Genomic DNA, 14,314 nt, shown 5'->3' on the forward strand with positions numbered 1-14,314 from the left:
TTAATAGCGAGAGTGACGTGGCAGTAGCAGTGGGCGCCCTCAAGTCCATTTAAGTGGGTCCGATTGCAAGCCACTCGGCCTTCAGTTCGAGCCCCCAGATACAAATGCAACTTGGGTATTTTCTTCATTAATTATAATGTATAATTAAATAAAAATAGTTTTTTTTTTTTAATCTAAGTATGAGTGAAGTTGACATCCCCGAGTATTAGTGAGTGAAGTTGACATCCCCGAGTATTAGTGAGGATTAAAAATATCAGTTATAATCTCATATAATATGAGTTGTAATTTGAGCAACACTCTCATGTAACAAAAAAAATAAGTTTGATTATGTCTAATCAGATTTATTATGAACAATCTCGATCTCATAACTATACGAAGCCAATTAACAGTTGTAATTGACTAACTGGCTTGACCTCTCTTTTTCCTTTTTCTAAATTTGACCTACAACAAAATTACATTTAAAATATATATATATATAGTTAAAATGACGGATGCACACTAAAATATTAAAAAAAATTATTAGAGAATGTATTGTACTATGTATTTTTTTTTAATTAGTGACATTCACTTTTTTAAAATGAAGATGTCGTCATTCTTTGAGAATTATTATTATTATTATTATTATTATTATATGTATATATTTTGCCACATTGCCTTGTAATGTACATTTTAAAAACAAATATATAATATCACATCTTAATTCTTACATTTTATTAGATAAAAACACAAATAAATGATCATTATATCCTGAATGATAACACAGTTGATTTTTAACTTCCTTGGCAAGGCACGAAAAATACTTATAAGCGTAATTTTGTTGTTACAATGGGGCATTCCAAAAGAAAGATACATGCACCTCTGCAAATTAATCCACAAAATTGTAGTAATGTGTGTCGAAATATCAAGAAAAACGAGACATGAAGATCTGTCTTCTCCGCATACAGAATCAACTCTTTGATTTGCTAATTACATTATTCAACATTATTGATCGTCTTATTGTTTAAAAAAAAAAAGCATATAACATACAGTCTACCTATGCACGTAAGGGAAATCTTCGAGAAGCAAAAAGTTTGCAGCATTTCTCTATTTTTTCATAAGTACACAAACTCTGCAAAATGTAAGATTTCTACCTAACTGTGAATATGTTCACTTCTTCTCGGGTCTGATCACACGGTGGAAGCTTTTGCAATTCAGATGGTTCATTATACAACCGGTGTATCCGCATTCTCAACTTGTGAAGACATCGTAGTATCCGAGGCAGCATCATCGATGGTCAGGTTTGAAACATCACCACTGAGAGATGAGATTTCATCTTCACCACTTACAGATGGCGCCGGGGATGCATCAGGAGTAGTGGAACTGTACCCGTTAGCCGGGGAGGGAGCCAAGGATGCATCAGGAGTTGTGGTTCTATACCCGTTAGCCGGGGAGGGTATTGGGGATGCATCACGAGTTGTGGTACTACGTCCATTAGCTGGGGAAGGCACCGGAGATGCATCGGGGGAAGTTGTACTGTGGCCGTTAGTTGGCGAGGGCAAGGGCGATGACTCAGCCTCTTCTACCTGTTGCTGCAGGCTCCAGTACATTATGCTAGCAGTTAGAGTGAGGATCATCTTCTGATTTACCTGCCAAATTATCACGAAACGAATGGTCATCAAATTGAATCACCGCTGTCTGTAGAAATCCGAATGCTAAATCCAAATACAGTAGCATCCATACCTCCATAATGTCCTCTGGCAACAAGAAAATGGAACAGCCAAGCTTCCTAGCCACACTAATTATGTATGTAGCATTTAACCTCTTTTCCTCATCTACCATGTCAATCAAATCAACGATGAAAAAAAGTGAGATTATAAATTTATATTTTATAGGATCTTCCTAGAAATGAGATAAAAGAGCAACCAAGTTCATATGTACCTCCATCTAACAAAAAATAATTAATAAAGTTTTCATTCAATCGAAAAGTAATTGCAGCAAAATATCATACCGCTTTCACCCTTGGTGACAAGATTCCAATTTACCACCCTTGGCTCCACAGAGCTTAGAAGCTCAAGGAAGAATAATCCATTTGATAGGCTCTTATCCTGAAGAAATTCAGTATACACAAGTAAATCGTGGCGTAAAATAAGATTCTTGATAATAAAGGAAAACATCTAACTATGTTTAACCTTGAAGCTCTCCATTTGAGAAGTTCTGCCCGTACTCTTGACTTTGTCGTTTGCCCACTTAAGGATACCCACATCAGTAATCTCCTTCCCTTGGGAGCGTGATCTCAAGTTCTTCAGGAGTTGAAGCATATTAAACCTCATCAACTGCCACAGGAAAGCTGAAACAAAGAAAATCAAATTTCCTATTTTGGACAAGAAGCTCTCTCAGTGATAGGGATTTGAACTCACAGTTACAGGACAAAGGTATTATCTGTCAGCACATGTGGAAAGAGCGAGGGAAAAATGAAAATTACCAAGTATGAGCTTCTTATTTCCTTGAACAAAATCATTTCCAGCTACATTCACTAGGGAAAATTTCAATTGCTTTCCAATCTTTATAACTTGATTACAGTTCTCCACTTTTCTAAATGGCATCTTAATCGGTGGCTTGGATGCCTGCTTCCAATCAACCGATCCAGGAGAAACTTTGTCCAGCACTTCTAGAAGTAACCATCTGCATGCATAACTGACGCTTGTGAATCATGATTTCAACAGTCAGAATACTTAAATGAATAAACTATATAAGCTCCGCCATCAACGATTATCTATCAGTTATTAAGGTGGCAAGATACACTGGAGAACACAATTCACAAATCAATTATAGACGGAAAAGTCATGCATCGTACCACTCCACCCCCAGTAAAATAAAATATTCATGTGATTTGGAACCATCAGAATGAAGTCAAAAGTCTGGCACTTGGTTGGAAATTATAAGGTTTGCAAAATTCAATCAATAGGGGTTGCTTTATACAGTACTCAGAGAATGCCGTCCCAACGAAGAGAAACACTCACCCATTCCTGACATCCTCAAACACATTATTGCAGTAAGTAGCAATTCCAAGACTGTTAATCCATAGTCGAAAACATCTCTCTTCTCTGGATGTTTGCACATCATCTGTGATCATCTCGGCAAAGGAAATCTTTTTGCTGTCTGTAGTAAGGCCACTCCTGCAACGTACAGATATACTTCCCTATTAACCACGAAATTAAGAAAACGACAAACATATAGACAATAGAGCAAACAGACTGGGTGTGATCAACCACTCTGAAGTAACAATATAAGCATATATACTCACAAAAAGCCCCAAAGTCCCCATTAAATTGAAGAGAAAAGAAAATTGTGCAAAAGGGATTGTACAATAGGCAGAGTAAATCTGTATAGAAAACTGAACAAAAATCTAAGGATGATAACTTTCCATCAATTTTTTATCAAGAAAATACATTTACAAAAATTTGATAGTTGCTTATGAGAAGCAAAAATGTGTGACCTGGAAAACTAAAGTGCTTCAAGAATCTGCATGGGTACAAAATAAAAATAAAAATAAAAACTAAAAAATACAACTTGCCTTCTAGGATACATCAAATAATTTTCATTAATGCACGCATGCTAATAAGGCTCAAACCCAGGACTAAGTCCTATGGAAACCACTCCTCACAACTGATCTAGACCTTAGCCTAATTCATTCATTAATTCATGAAATTCATTATCAAAGATACAGCCAAAACGTTCAGTCTATTCTAATAACATCTGAAGAATGGGCCTTGGCCAAAATAAATAAAATATTCTCCAAAGGTTTCCAACCAAATAAAAACAGATATGGAAAGGAGACTTGAGCGGAAATTGCAGATAATGACTGAATATGAAAGCTTCATAGGAAATATTAGTGTTTTCCAATCCAACCTTTGATGAAATACTTGCGCCACGAATGCAAGGTTCAAATTTGCTGATCCCTCAACTATATCTTTTGGGCTCAAATATCGTTTGCAGTCCATTCTTTCCGCATGATCAAGTACCAATTTAGCCCTTTCAGTGGGATCCTTCATATCCAATGTAGCTGGATTACAGTGTTCTGGTGCAAGAACATTAAGCAGGTATGTATATGCCTTACCATCCTGCAAGTGCATGAACAAAGACATCAATAAAAACATCACACATGCAAATCTTACTAAGGTATGTGACACAATCAGAATCACTACTCTAGTTGTAGCAGAAAAGCTTCACTCTTGTTAGAGATTAAAAAAATAAAAATAAATAAAGATAAGAAGCTGAAGCAGAAATAGCCCCCACTTCAGCAGACCAAAAGTATTTCACTTTAAATGTTCTGCCTCCAGTTTTCTTCTTGCTTTGCATTAAGTATGAGAATTCGAGCTCGGTTACATAAAGTTTTCCAGACATGTGACCTAATTTCAACTTCCTACTTGCAATGTGAGTTATGAATTGCATGGAGTAGTTGAACCAAGAGTTAGAGCACTGAACCCCCACAATGGAGATACAAATATCTGAGCCAACCATTAAAAGAAAGGAAGTACTTCGCTTAAAAAAGTTATAATCTTGACCTCCATTTTGTTAACCCTAAGAGAAGGAAACATAAAGTCAAATAAAGGATGGAGAATTAGTATACAAATGTCCAAAGCATGAAAATTTAAAAACTTATACGCTACCTTCAAGTCGGAAGAAAAATTTGTGACAGGCTTCTCATATCCTGCCTTTTTCAGATGGTAATTCATCCATTTTAGTAAGACCTTCTCAGGAGCTAATCCCATGAGCTCCTCAACATCCTGCGAGATTGAAAATGCATAATAAGAAACTTACAAACCTCCATCAGTACAAACATCATCTGAAAGAATATGTTGTCATAGGGGAAAAAAATTAATAGGGTAATTAAAAAGTGACTTACGCTGTTGTCTTCCACCAATTCGACAAGCTGGGGTGTCTTTTTAAGATTGAGATCTGCTAATAGTTGGATCTAAAGGTAAAAACAGTTAGGAAGTAAGTAAAAGTCAAAATTCTTGGCCCTCATAAACAAAATATTGATGTCTAAGGGACCTATTGGAAACAGTACCCTATTCTTGGAACATAGAACTGGCATCAAAGGTTACACAACCATATGTGAGTCAACATTAGTGATAAAGTTCAGATGCCCACCTTTATGATTTGGGAAATCAACCCTAGAATCAGATGAGGCTGCATGAAGAAGAAACAAAACAAAAAACCTTCAGACTAACAAAACATAGGTATGTAAACGTATTAAAATATTGATAGCCTAAACTCACCCTTCCTTCAACCAGATCTTGTGTACCAATGTTAACCACAGTACAGCCAATGGCCTTTGCAGAGTTTAGGCAAAGAGTGTGGTTCTCATTCCTCTCCCATGGGTTGATTACCCGTTTTGTGTTGATAGCTCTTTCATCTATTGTTCCCGGCACAGCAATGTTGATCAGCTTACTGCAGCAAACAACAAGCTAAATTCAACACCACCATCAAGAGTTACCAGCGTCAGCTGGCATAGCAAAGTAGGGAGTAATTAGGCAGATCCTGCTTAAATACCATAGAAGAACTCCATCTTTCGCAAGATCAAACAAATCATTTGTAGTTGGGTCTAAAGGAAGAAACTGCTTCAGGAAAGGATCATCCCCAAGATAGCTGTTTATGTGAGCAACATAAGATGCTTTCTCTGATTCACTGATTGTATGAAGAAGGGTGGTTGTGGAAGCCTTAAGAAATGATGAAGAGTTCTTTGCACTTCCCGGTTTTGTGGTAGCTCGACCTTGCAAATTTATATATGCCTGTCCATTTCATATGGTTTATAAACATGTTATCCACATCACCGTCACTCTAGTTCCAGTCTATGTTAAAGACTGAAAGCTCACATTTCAATGAAATTAATCAAACTGTTACTTCCAATGTTCCTAGCTCCATGATAGTTAAAACTGGTGCATACTATTCCAATTTTCACTTCTTTGCATTAATTTCATCCATCTACTTTAGAAAAAGAAGAAAGACACAGTGATACGCAAGAGCACATGTAGCTTACCCTGAGAAAGGCTTCAAAATCAATCTCATCACCAGCGCCAGCATACGACTCAGCCAAGATCCCCTTGATATCTTCCTCGGTGAACATTGTACTAAAAGCCTTCAATTTTGCCATCACAGGTGGCAAGTCTGCCACTGTAACTTTGCCATTTTGATTCTTTATTGAAACAAACTAAAAAAACCAGAAATAAGATACACATCATACTACTGTTAAGAAAAAGAAAATCATCACACTATTGCACTAAATCTAATTTGAGGCGAACTTACTTTGGATTTAAGGCTGCGAAGCTCAACTTGTGTGAACTGGCTTTGAAGCCATTGATCAGAAACAAGAACTCCAACATAGCTTGACATCTCCGTGAATTCAACACGGAGACCACCAAAATTACCCTAATCTTCTTGTCCGAATGACACTGAATTGTCAAGAGTCCAACAAGAATCTTCAAATTCAAATTCCAGAAACCAATACCACACTATCAGCAACCCAAATTCAGATCCCACAACAAATTTTATTTCTTATAAAGAAGAACAAAGAAGGAAAAAAAACCACTCTGAGGCCACCAGTTTATGTGGCTTAGCTTGCATTAACAATAACACTAAACCAAATGCAAAAAATCAGACAAATACAATGAGACAAAGAACCCAATAAGACTCATAGTAAATATAAACCACAAAAATTAAATATATAACCAACTAATCCTTTCTTGCTAATTTACCACAAAAGAAAAAAAAATCAGAAAACATCGATCAAATTAAAAAATAAATATAAAACCAAGAAGAACCCAGAAACGAAATGAAAAAGAAACTAGTCCTCTTAAAGTATTTTAATAAAACAGAATGCTATCAAATAAGTAAACCACCAATGAAAACACAAAACTCAATCAAATTACTAAACGAAAGATCAAACCAACAGCTATAAATAACACAAGAAACAAACTTCAAAACCCACAAAAACAAATAAAAACAAAATTATTGTATTGTAAAATACAAGCTCTTTAATCTTCTGTATCAAAATATGAAACAAAACCATCAAAGAAAACTTGAAACCAAAGAGAACCCAGAAGAAGAAAAAAAACATACCAGTTTAAAATACAAGATTTTCACGTCCAGTTTCTTTCAAAGATTTGACCCTTCTTCAAGACGTATAAAGCAAGAAACATACAGTACAGAGGATCGATTTTTCTTCGTGAAGGAGCAAAGTGGAAGATAGAGGTAGAGGTTGTTGATTTTTTATTACCATACAAGAGACAGCGAGGAGTAAACAGGCTCATGAACTCACTTGTGAATGGGTTTTGTGTTTTCGCGTGTATAAATTAAGAGTGTACTCGCTTCTTCTCCTCGACAGCTAGGTTGATTTCTTTGTACACGTAATTTGGGAGTTTGGGATCTTGTGCAACTACTTTTGTTTCATCGTAAAGTTATGTATATAAATCAATAGCGAATTGAAAAAAATAAATAAATGGTAAATTGGAGACGGGGTTTATGGGAAATTCATTGGTTAATTTACTAGTTAATGATTGATTAATTGAGATTAATGAGGCGATTAATTTAATAGTTGTTGGGATTTTCTTTAGATGGTGATTGGGTTTGTTGGATTTTAGATTCTACGCTGAGTCCTTATTATTTATTGATAGTTATAAAAAGAAAATAATATGCAATAAAATTTTACTAGAAGATTACAAAAACTTTGGGATGAAAAATTTATGTTGTTATATTCATAATAATTTGTTAATTACATTAATAATTGTGGTTGTGCAATTGAAAAAATTATTTTAGAATTTAAGAGGTATTAAGTAGAAGAGATTTATTAAGAAAAATAAACTACCACAAGAAGAAATCAATAAAAAGAACAATAAATTCTTGTTGATTAATAAAATAAAACTAAACCGAGTGAATCTATATAAGTTTTCAATTAGCATTGAGAGATGTATAGTAGGGCCCTTAATAACGACCGGCTAAAAAACAGTGCCCACAAACGATAGTGATGCGTGATCCCGATCGCGGCCCAGTTTCAATCCATTATAAAATGAATTCACATTTCATTATTACAAACTTTTCGGCCAATCCCAATTCTTTAATTCGAGATCAAGGTTATTCGAAAAGAATGTCGCATTTTCATGCAATCAAGCCAAGAATCATCATTACTTTTGAATATTTCATTCTAATTCCAAGATTTGTAGCCCCTTTTTGTAATTCATCTGTTCACATCATTTATCTCCTAAAGCCGGGAAGCAGCCACCGGCCAAACGACAAATTTCGGTTCAATCCATGTGGCTTGCACTACATTATAAATTTTTTGGCCCAAAATACTCACATCTTACGTGCAGGTTTTGGGCTTTTTAGTAACTTAACGTTGGTCCGAGGATAACAACAATGGGCGCCATGTGGACAATGAAGTTGATTGGAAAGAGTTGCCCATTTGATGACATTAGAGAATGATTTGTATATTGAGAAATCTCCATGTAGCTCTACAAACGAAGCCTTGATTTCCTCTCGAAAAGAATTAGATGAGTTCAGCTACAATTTTTTGGCGCCACGGTGACTGACCAAGAAATAGCACTAGCAGGCATCTGATTTTATATACTATCATCTGCTTTCTTTAATCATTGTCTTATTTCTTTAATCATTGTCTTAAAAGAAAGGCATGCACAATTTCTCCTTTACAGTGTAGGTTACCAAATCATCACCAGGAAGTAGGGAAACCCTTATCAACTCAAGGGAGTAACCCCATTTTCACATGACACACCTAAAGACAAGCTGCCAAGAAGCAAACTGCAACTCTCCCCGGAACATCTTATAAAGTGAGGTCCAAATGACAGAATGTGGAAAACCAAAATGGGCAAACCGGCTAGCAGAGTTTTGGTTCAAAGGGTTGTGGCATTCTTGTTCATTGCTTCTTCGGTGAATGGAGGAGCAATGGCCATATCCATATGCAATATCGAGTCAAGCAAAATGAATCTTTGTTTGCCTGCCGTCAGCGGCAAGTCACCTACACAACCAACCGAGCAATGCTGCGCTGTGGTTAGCGGTGCCAAGTTGTCATGTCTTTGCAGCTACAAGAATCTCCTCCCTGCATTTGGGATAAACCCAAAGTATGCCTTGGCTTTGCCAAAGAAATGTGGCCTTGAAACACCACCTCAATGCAGGGGTAGTTAACGTTCTAGTTTTATTTGCAAGGAAGGCTACGGCTTCTAATCCTTTGCTCTTATTGATTACAGTGGCTTGAGAGGTCAGCTTTACGTCAAATATTCAAGCCCTCAAAGGTTTGGCTATCTAGACATATTTGATCCAGCTTCCACTGGAGCTTTTAAGAAGAATGATATTATTATGGCATACTGAGAACATTTGTATTTGTAATCATCGATGAGATTGATTGCTTTGTTTAATTGTCTTCATATTATAGCATCCTACACTCAGAAGATGCATCATACAGCTACTAAAGGAGCATTGCACTGCAAACAGGAGAAATTAAATCAGCTAATTTAAAATTAGGAGGAAAAAAACCTGCATTTCAAAACTACTTTGGTTTACAATCTGTCTAGTTGAAGTTTAGTATAAAAAACATCTGATATACTCAACTGATAAGAACCATCTTCAGTGAATACTAAAAGCATAAGATCTTTTTACATTAATTGTAGGCACATACAAAACTTGATTCGCGTATCCGATGTGCTGCTGTCTCAAAGCAACTCTTGTGCTCCAAAACTGTATTATTCTCATCACCTAGTTGAGAAAAGCTGCATCTTCATTTTTCCTTACTGAAGAGGTTGATGCACTAATAAGTTAACCCCAATCTCAACTTTAGCCGTAAATTGATTAAGGGATGTTTTGATGGCATCATTGCTATGAAGCGGAAAGATAACCTAACATTGTGACTGATTGCTATCAGGCCCCCCAAATACGGGCCTCATGTAGGTATCATCAAACCTCCTCCAGAAGGAGTGTATTGTATACACAGGACGATCTAATAGCATCGACAAGCTATCCTTTGCACGAAGAAGGTTGGTAGTGGTAGATTCATCAAACGAGAGCAAAGGCAGGTTCATGTCCTCATTAGGGGACTTTGGCTCCCGACAGCTGTTGTTAGTTGCATGCTGAGGATGAGGGAGCAGATATTTGACAAGCGGCCTTGTCAAAAATCCAAACACCTGTACAGTTATGCCATTATCAATTAATCCTAAATGCAGACAGACAGAGAATATTCGGTTGAAATGCCAATGGATATGCTATAAAATTAAGGTAAAAATGGCATAACAATATCACAGAGCTGCAACTGCATAAGGCATGTAAGAAAAAAAAAATTATAGAAAATGTCTTTTTTTTCCATTCTCAAAGTTACAAGTGTCTTCACCAATTTCGAAATGAAGAACATTTACATACCAATGTAGTGAAGAGGACAATAATTATGGTGGCTGTAATCATGGTAGCACTATCTGGATCGCTTGTAACTCCAGAGTATGTGAACTTCACAAGCCAAGTGATAATTGATTCAGCAAACCACATTCCACCAATCTTACAACTAAATGATATTGCAACAACCATTCTTAATGAACAGAAACACACCTGTTTGAAAGCCAATGCAATAGAAACTGCCCCTCTCATGAGCCCAGCCCACCAGATAACTACCTGGATAAAAGCAAGTTCAGAAGCTTGTGACCTAAACAGATTGAATCCTCAATTTTTGTTAGTGCATAATACCATTTCAAAAGCAAACCTGGTGGTTGAACGAGATTGATGGTGACCTATGGCTGTTCATGTAATTGGACAAAAGGGAGAGAGGAAACACAAATGCAGCACGTCCAAGCAATATCATCAAGATTAAGGCACTATAGACACCCAAAGAGGTGACAAAACTGCAACGCCCAAAAAAAAAAAAAAGTTTAAAAGTGATATTAACGTATTAGAAGAAAATAGTCTAGGGCAAAAACAAACATGGTTCCAAAATGGGCTATCAGAATCCTTTTTAACATACAAAACTAGGCAGGGGGAGGCTCTGCTTTCCAGTCATAGAAAGAACTTAACTTTGGAAGCAGATTTTTGGTTTATATGGTTTATATTTTCTTTTTCCCATTGGGAATTCAAACCATAGGCAGGCACTAGATAATCCAAGGTGTTAGCATTATGCACAATAGGTTCCTGAAGATAATTGAATCCAATTCAACATTAAGGAAATAGTACCTCAACTTACTCATCCTCCATTTCTCAATGTCAAAAGCATCCATTCCCACATAGAGAAATATGAAAGTTTCTGCTATAAACGACATCATGGCAAATGTATGCCTGTTGACGAAGAGTGGGAAGTGATCAGTTATATAACTAGCAAAGTTCAAGTGGAACATAAATTAAAGATTCTGACTCGATATTCATGCCTGGTTGTAATTCTCGAACTGTCGGTCATATTGTGCCATGCATAGTGTGACATGAAAATCCCACAAAAGAAAACGGTGAGAATTCCACTTAGCTCTAACAGCTGCAAAATGAAATTTCAATAAATGATTGAACCAAAACAAAAACCTATATAATGCATGAATACCAACATAGCTTGATGTATGGAAGCTGTACTTATGACAAAGAGGAGTGATTCAATTATAAAGTGTAGATAAAATGAATAGCTTCTCTTGAGTAAGCATCTGAAAATTAACAATATTAATATTTTAAATTTGCTGGCACCTTAAATAAAAGGACTTCTGCATACATTACCTCAGCCAATATGTAAGACAGATATGCCATTAAAACCATCAAAGCAATTTCACGAACACTTGAATGTCTGTAAGCAGACAGTGAGTCAGATTTCTAAAAGGGTGTCTTTAGAATTTATAAAGCATATTGAACTCGGGCACTTTCAGTTATATTTATCAGAGAAAAGCTTCAGGGGATCATTTTCAGAAATGGTAGTATGGCAGGTAAAAGAACTTACTTTCCAAAGTATAAGGTTTTAAGTACCAATGCTGTCAAAAGACCAGCCTGCATGAAATACACAGAAGTGTTTGAGCCAGCTGGAGGATGAGAGCAGATTATTAGGTCAAGTAATCACTTAAAAAGCCCTTTCATATTTGTAGCCAGTCATCTCTACTCACAGTAACTCCCAGTATAGTGCTTGTTGAGAATAAGTACAAGAAATCTCTAAATATTCTAAGAGCTGCCTTGCCGTTAAGTTCTCTGACATCAATTTTTTGAACTGCATTAAAGAGAACCACTGATGTTGCGTCGTTCACGACTCCTTCCCCGAAGACTAAGCTGTAAAGCAAAGGAGTTTCATCTTGATTGAGAATCTACAAGAATGTGTGACATTTTACAACGTCAGTTTATTAAAGCAGCAGGTAAACATAAATGTAAGATGATAATTATACAGATAACCAACCTGCAGTGTACAAACTGTATCTGTGGAAGAAAAGATTGTCCCTAAAGCTGAAACAAACAGAACAATAATTTCAGGTGCAACTAAAAGTCTTGTACTAGATGAGATATGAATGCAGAGAAAGTGAATTTCATGGATAATTTTATAAATGACCTACAGAGAGATCTTACCGAGATAATCTTGTATACTCAGACCCATAAATCCTAACTTTGGAAAGAGCCACCAGCTGCCTAGGTGAACAATAAAATGGGGGAATTCAGAAGAATTATGCAAAATAAATGACAAAATGACTAAAAGTTACAGATAATTTTCCATTATTACCTACAGTGATGATTGACACCGAAATAAAGACTCCAATCACACCAAACATCATGATGGTTAGAAAGTTGTGAAAGAACTGTTTCTTCTTCACCTGAAACCTGAAGTAATTGAGTGCAATATACTGTTAACAAGAGTATTTGTGAAACAATCCAAGCTAATTCAGGAATGTAAGGAATATAAATAGCAGAACTTACCCAGCATTGAATATAATGGGAGGAAGAAGATATATGAAGAACAGTTCTTCATCAAACCTTAGAATGTGAGAACTTTTCCACTTGGTTATAGATAAAATTATTATTCCAGACACACATCCCTGATGAGAAAAAGTTAATACAGAAAGATCATAGGATTATGCAACCTTATACAATTAATATCCCTGATGAGAACTTACATACTCTTCAGGCCATTAAAGCAATGCGATTATGATTTTTTTCGACAATGAATCTTCCTCTAAAGCAACACAACTGACATCTATGTGCTCATTATCCTCATCAGAAACTCAATAAGACTGATCAAGTTACATGCTTAATAGGGTAATAGATGGAACAAGAAGCTCTAAAATTTCATGCAATTCAACAATGTGAACTAGTTGGTGAAGATAAAAGAACGTTAATCAGGCACAACATTATTTCCCACAAACAACGATATTCAAATTCTCATTTGCATTATCAGAAAGCACGACAAATGGTTTTACTGGAAAAGCACCTACTAATGGAAAATCGATCCCATCCTCACCTGGTGTGACCCAAACATTTTAATCCGGAAAAAAAATCATTTCCCACAATCTTAATAATTCTTGCAGTTTAACTATTGTATTAAAATGTCATAGCCACAGCCACATGCAACAATGAAAAGCATTAGCAGTGAATAAATAAATCAAATAGAACACAGGAAAAGACAGCAGCTTACTATCAAGATGGCAGTGATGGATTCATTAACCCAGCGGTTCTCTTCAAGCAAGTGTCCAACAATTAAACAAAGGCAAAGAATTGCCACAAACAAAGAGATTGGCACGACTTGTGTGTGTTCCTGTGTTATGTTTTTTGCAAACTCACTTATCTCCATCATCTCTTATGTCCAAGTGTTCGCCAACTTTTCACTCTTCCTAAATCAACCCATATAAATTTATTTTATATACATATATTGGAAAACAGAAGATTCCTAGTAATCCCTGAATCTATTTTTTGTGTGGATATATTTGTTCTGTGAAGAAAGTTCCCAAGCGAAAGCGGTGCAAGAGAGAGTTAACACTGCCCGCGAAACACGGTGAACTTGAGTGTGTCCAGGTGGGACTGACACGTGTAACGTGTTCCATTCGTGACGGCCACGTGTTTTTAAAGGCCAGTGTCAGCATGGGGACTTGTGTTATTTCGGATTAATCCAGCGTAGAGGCCAGGATCCGTTGCTCAGCAGTCAGCATCCGTTTCAAGAAGACGAAGAAAAAGAGGAAAATTTGGGAAAGAAAAGTGTAATAACAATAAGGTCCCCCATTTTACAGTGATTACAAATGATTGTGAGTGCGTTTTGGCATGCAGGTTCACTTTTGGAAAGGGTTGAGGCCTACCACTTTTTTAAAACTCTTAAACTCCATTTATTATATTTACAGGACTTATC

General features: G+C 36.3%; 2 protein-coding genes across 4 annotated transcripts; both read right to left on the minus strand.

Moving 5' to 3' along the window:
• Positions 1-901: 901 nt before the first annotated feature.
• LOC18054957 (fimbrin-1) lies at positions 902-7,306 on the minus strand. 2 transcript variants are annotated; one of them, XM_024177568.1, is made up of 15 exons: positions 7,102-7,306; positions 6,289-6,434; positions 6,023-6,193; positions 5,536-5,774; positions 5,262-5,433; positions 5,134-5,172; positions 4,886-4,954; positions 4,650-4,766; positions 3,889-4,100; positions 3,000-3,155; positions 2,462-2,661; positions 2,169-2,326; positions 1,988-2,084; positions 1,720-1,811; positions 902-1,625 (listed from the first exon to the last, which is right to left on the minus strand). In XM_024177568.1, exons 2-15 carry the CDS (start codon positions 6,373-6,375, stop codon positions 1,203-1,205), a joined length of 2,232 nt encoding a protein of 743 aa, XP_024033336.1. In that variant the 5' UTR covers positions 6,376-6,434; positions 7,102-7,306; the 3' UTR covers positions 902-1,202. The 2 variants fall into 2 exon arrangements, with proteins under 2 accessions (XP_024033336.1, XP_006452487.1); XM_006452424.2 differs by having other exon boundaries at positions 6,289-6,461.
• A 2,559-nt stretch (positions 7,307-9,865) lies between these two features.
• On the minus strand, positions 9,866-13,895 carry LOC18054959 (sodium/hydrogen exchanger 4). 2 transcript variants are annotated; one of them, XM_006452426.2, is made up of 14 exons: positions 13,610-13,895; positions 12,895-13,013; positions 12,701-12,798; positions 12,550-12,609; positions 12,383-12,429; positions 12,099-12,293; positions 11,939-11,985; positions 11,722-11,788; positions 11,391-11,491; positions 11,200-11,301; positions 10,736-10,874; positions 10,585-10,647; positions 10,402-10,485; positions 9,866-10,169 (listed from the first exon to the last, which is right to left on the minus strand). In XM_006452426.2, exons 1-14 carry the CDS (start codon positions 13,766-13,768, stop codon positions 9,885-9,887), a joined length of 1,566 nt encoding a protein of 521 aa, XP_006452489.2. In that variant the 5' UTR covers positions 13,769-13,895; the 3' UTR covers positions 9,866-9,884. The 2 variants fall into 2 exon arrangements, with proteins under 2 accessions (XP_006452489.2, XP_024048076.1); XM_024192308.1 differs by lacking the exons at positions 12,895-13,013; positions 13,610-13,895 and having other exon boundaries at positions 12,705-12,723.
• Between the last annotated feature and the right edge of the window lie 419 nt (positions 13,896-14,314).

The sequence above is a fragment of the Citrus clementina genome, unplaced genomic scaffold, assembly GCF_000493195.1.
Source record: "Citrus clementina cultivar Clemenules unplaced genomic scaffold, Citrus_clementina_v1.0 scaffold_1, whole genome shotgun sequence".
NCBI classification, from domain to species: domain Eukaryota; kingdom Viridiplantae; phylum Streptophyta; class Magnoliopsida; order Sapindales; family Rutaceae; genus Citrus; species Citrus x clementina.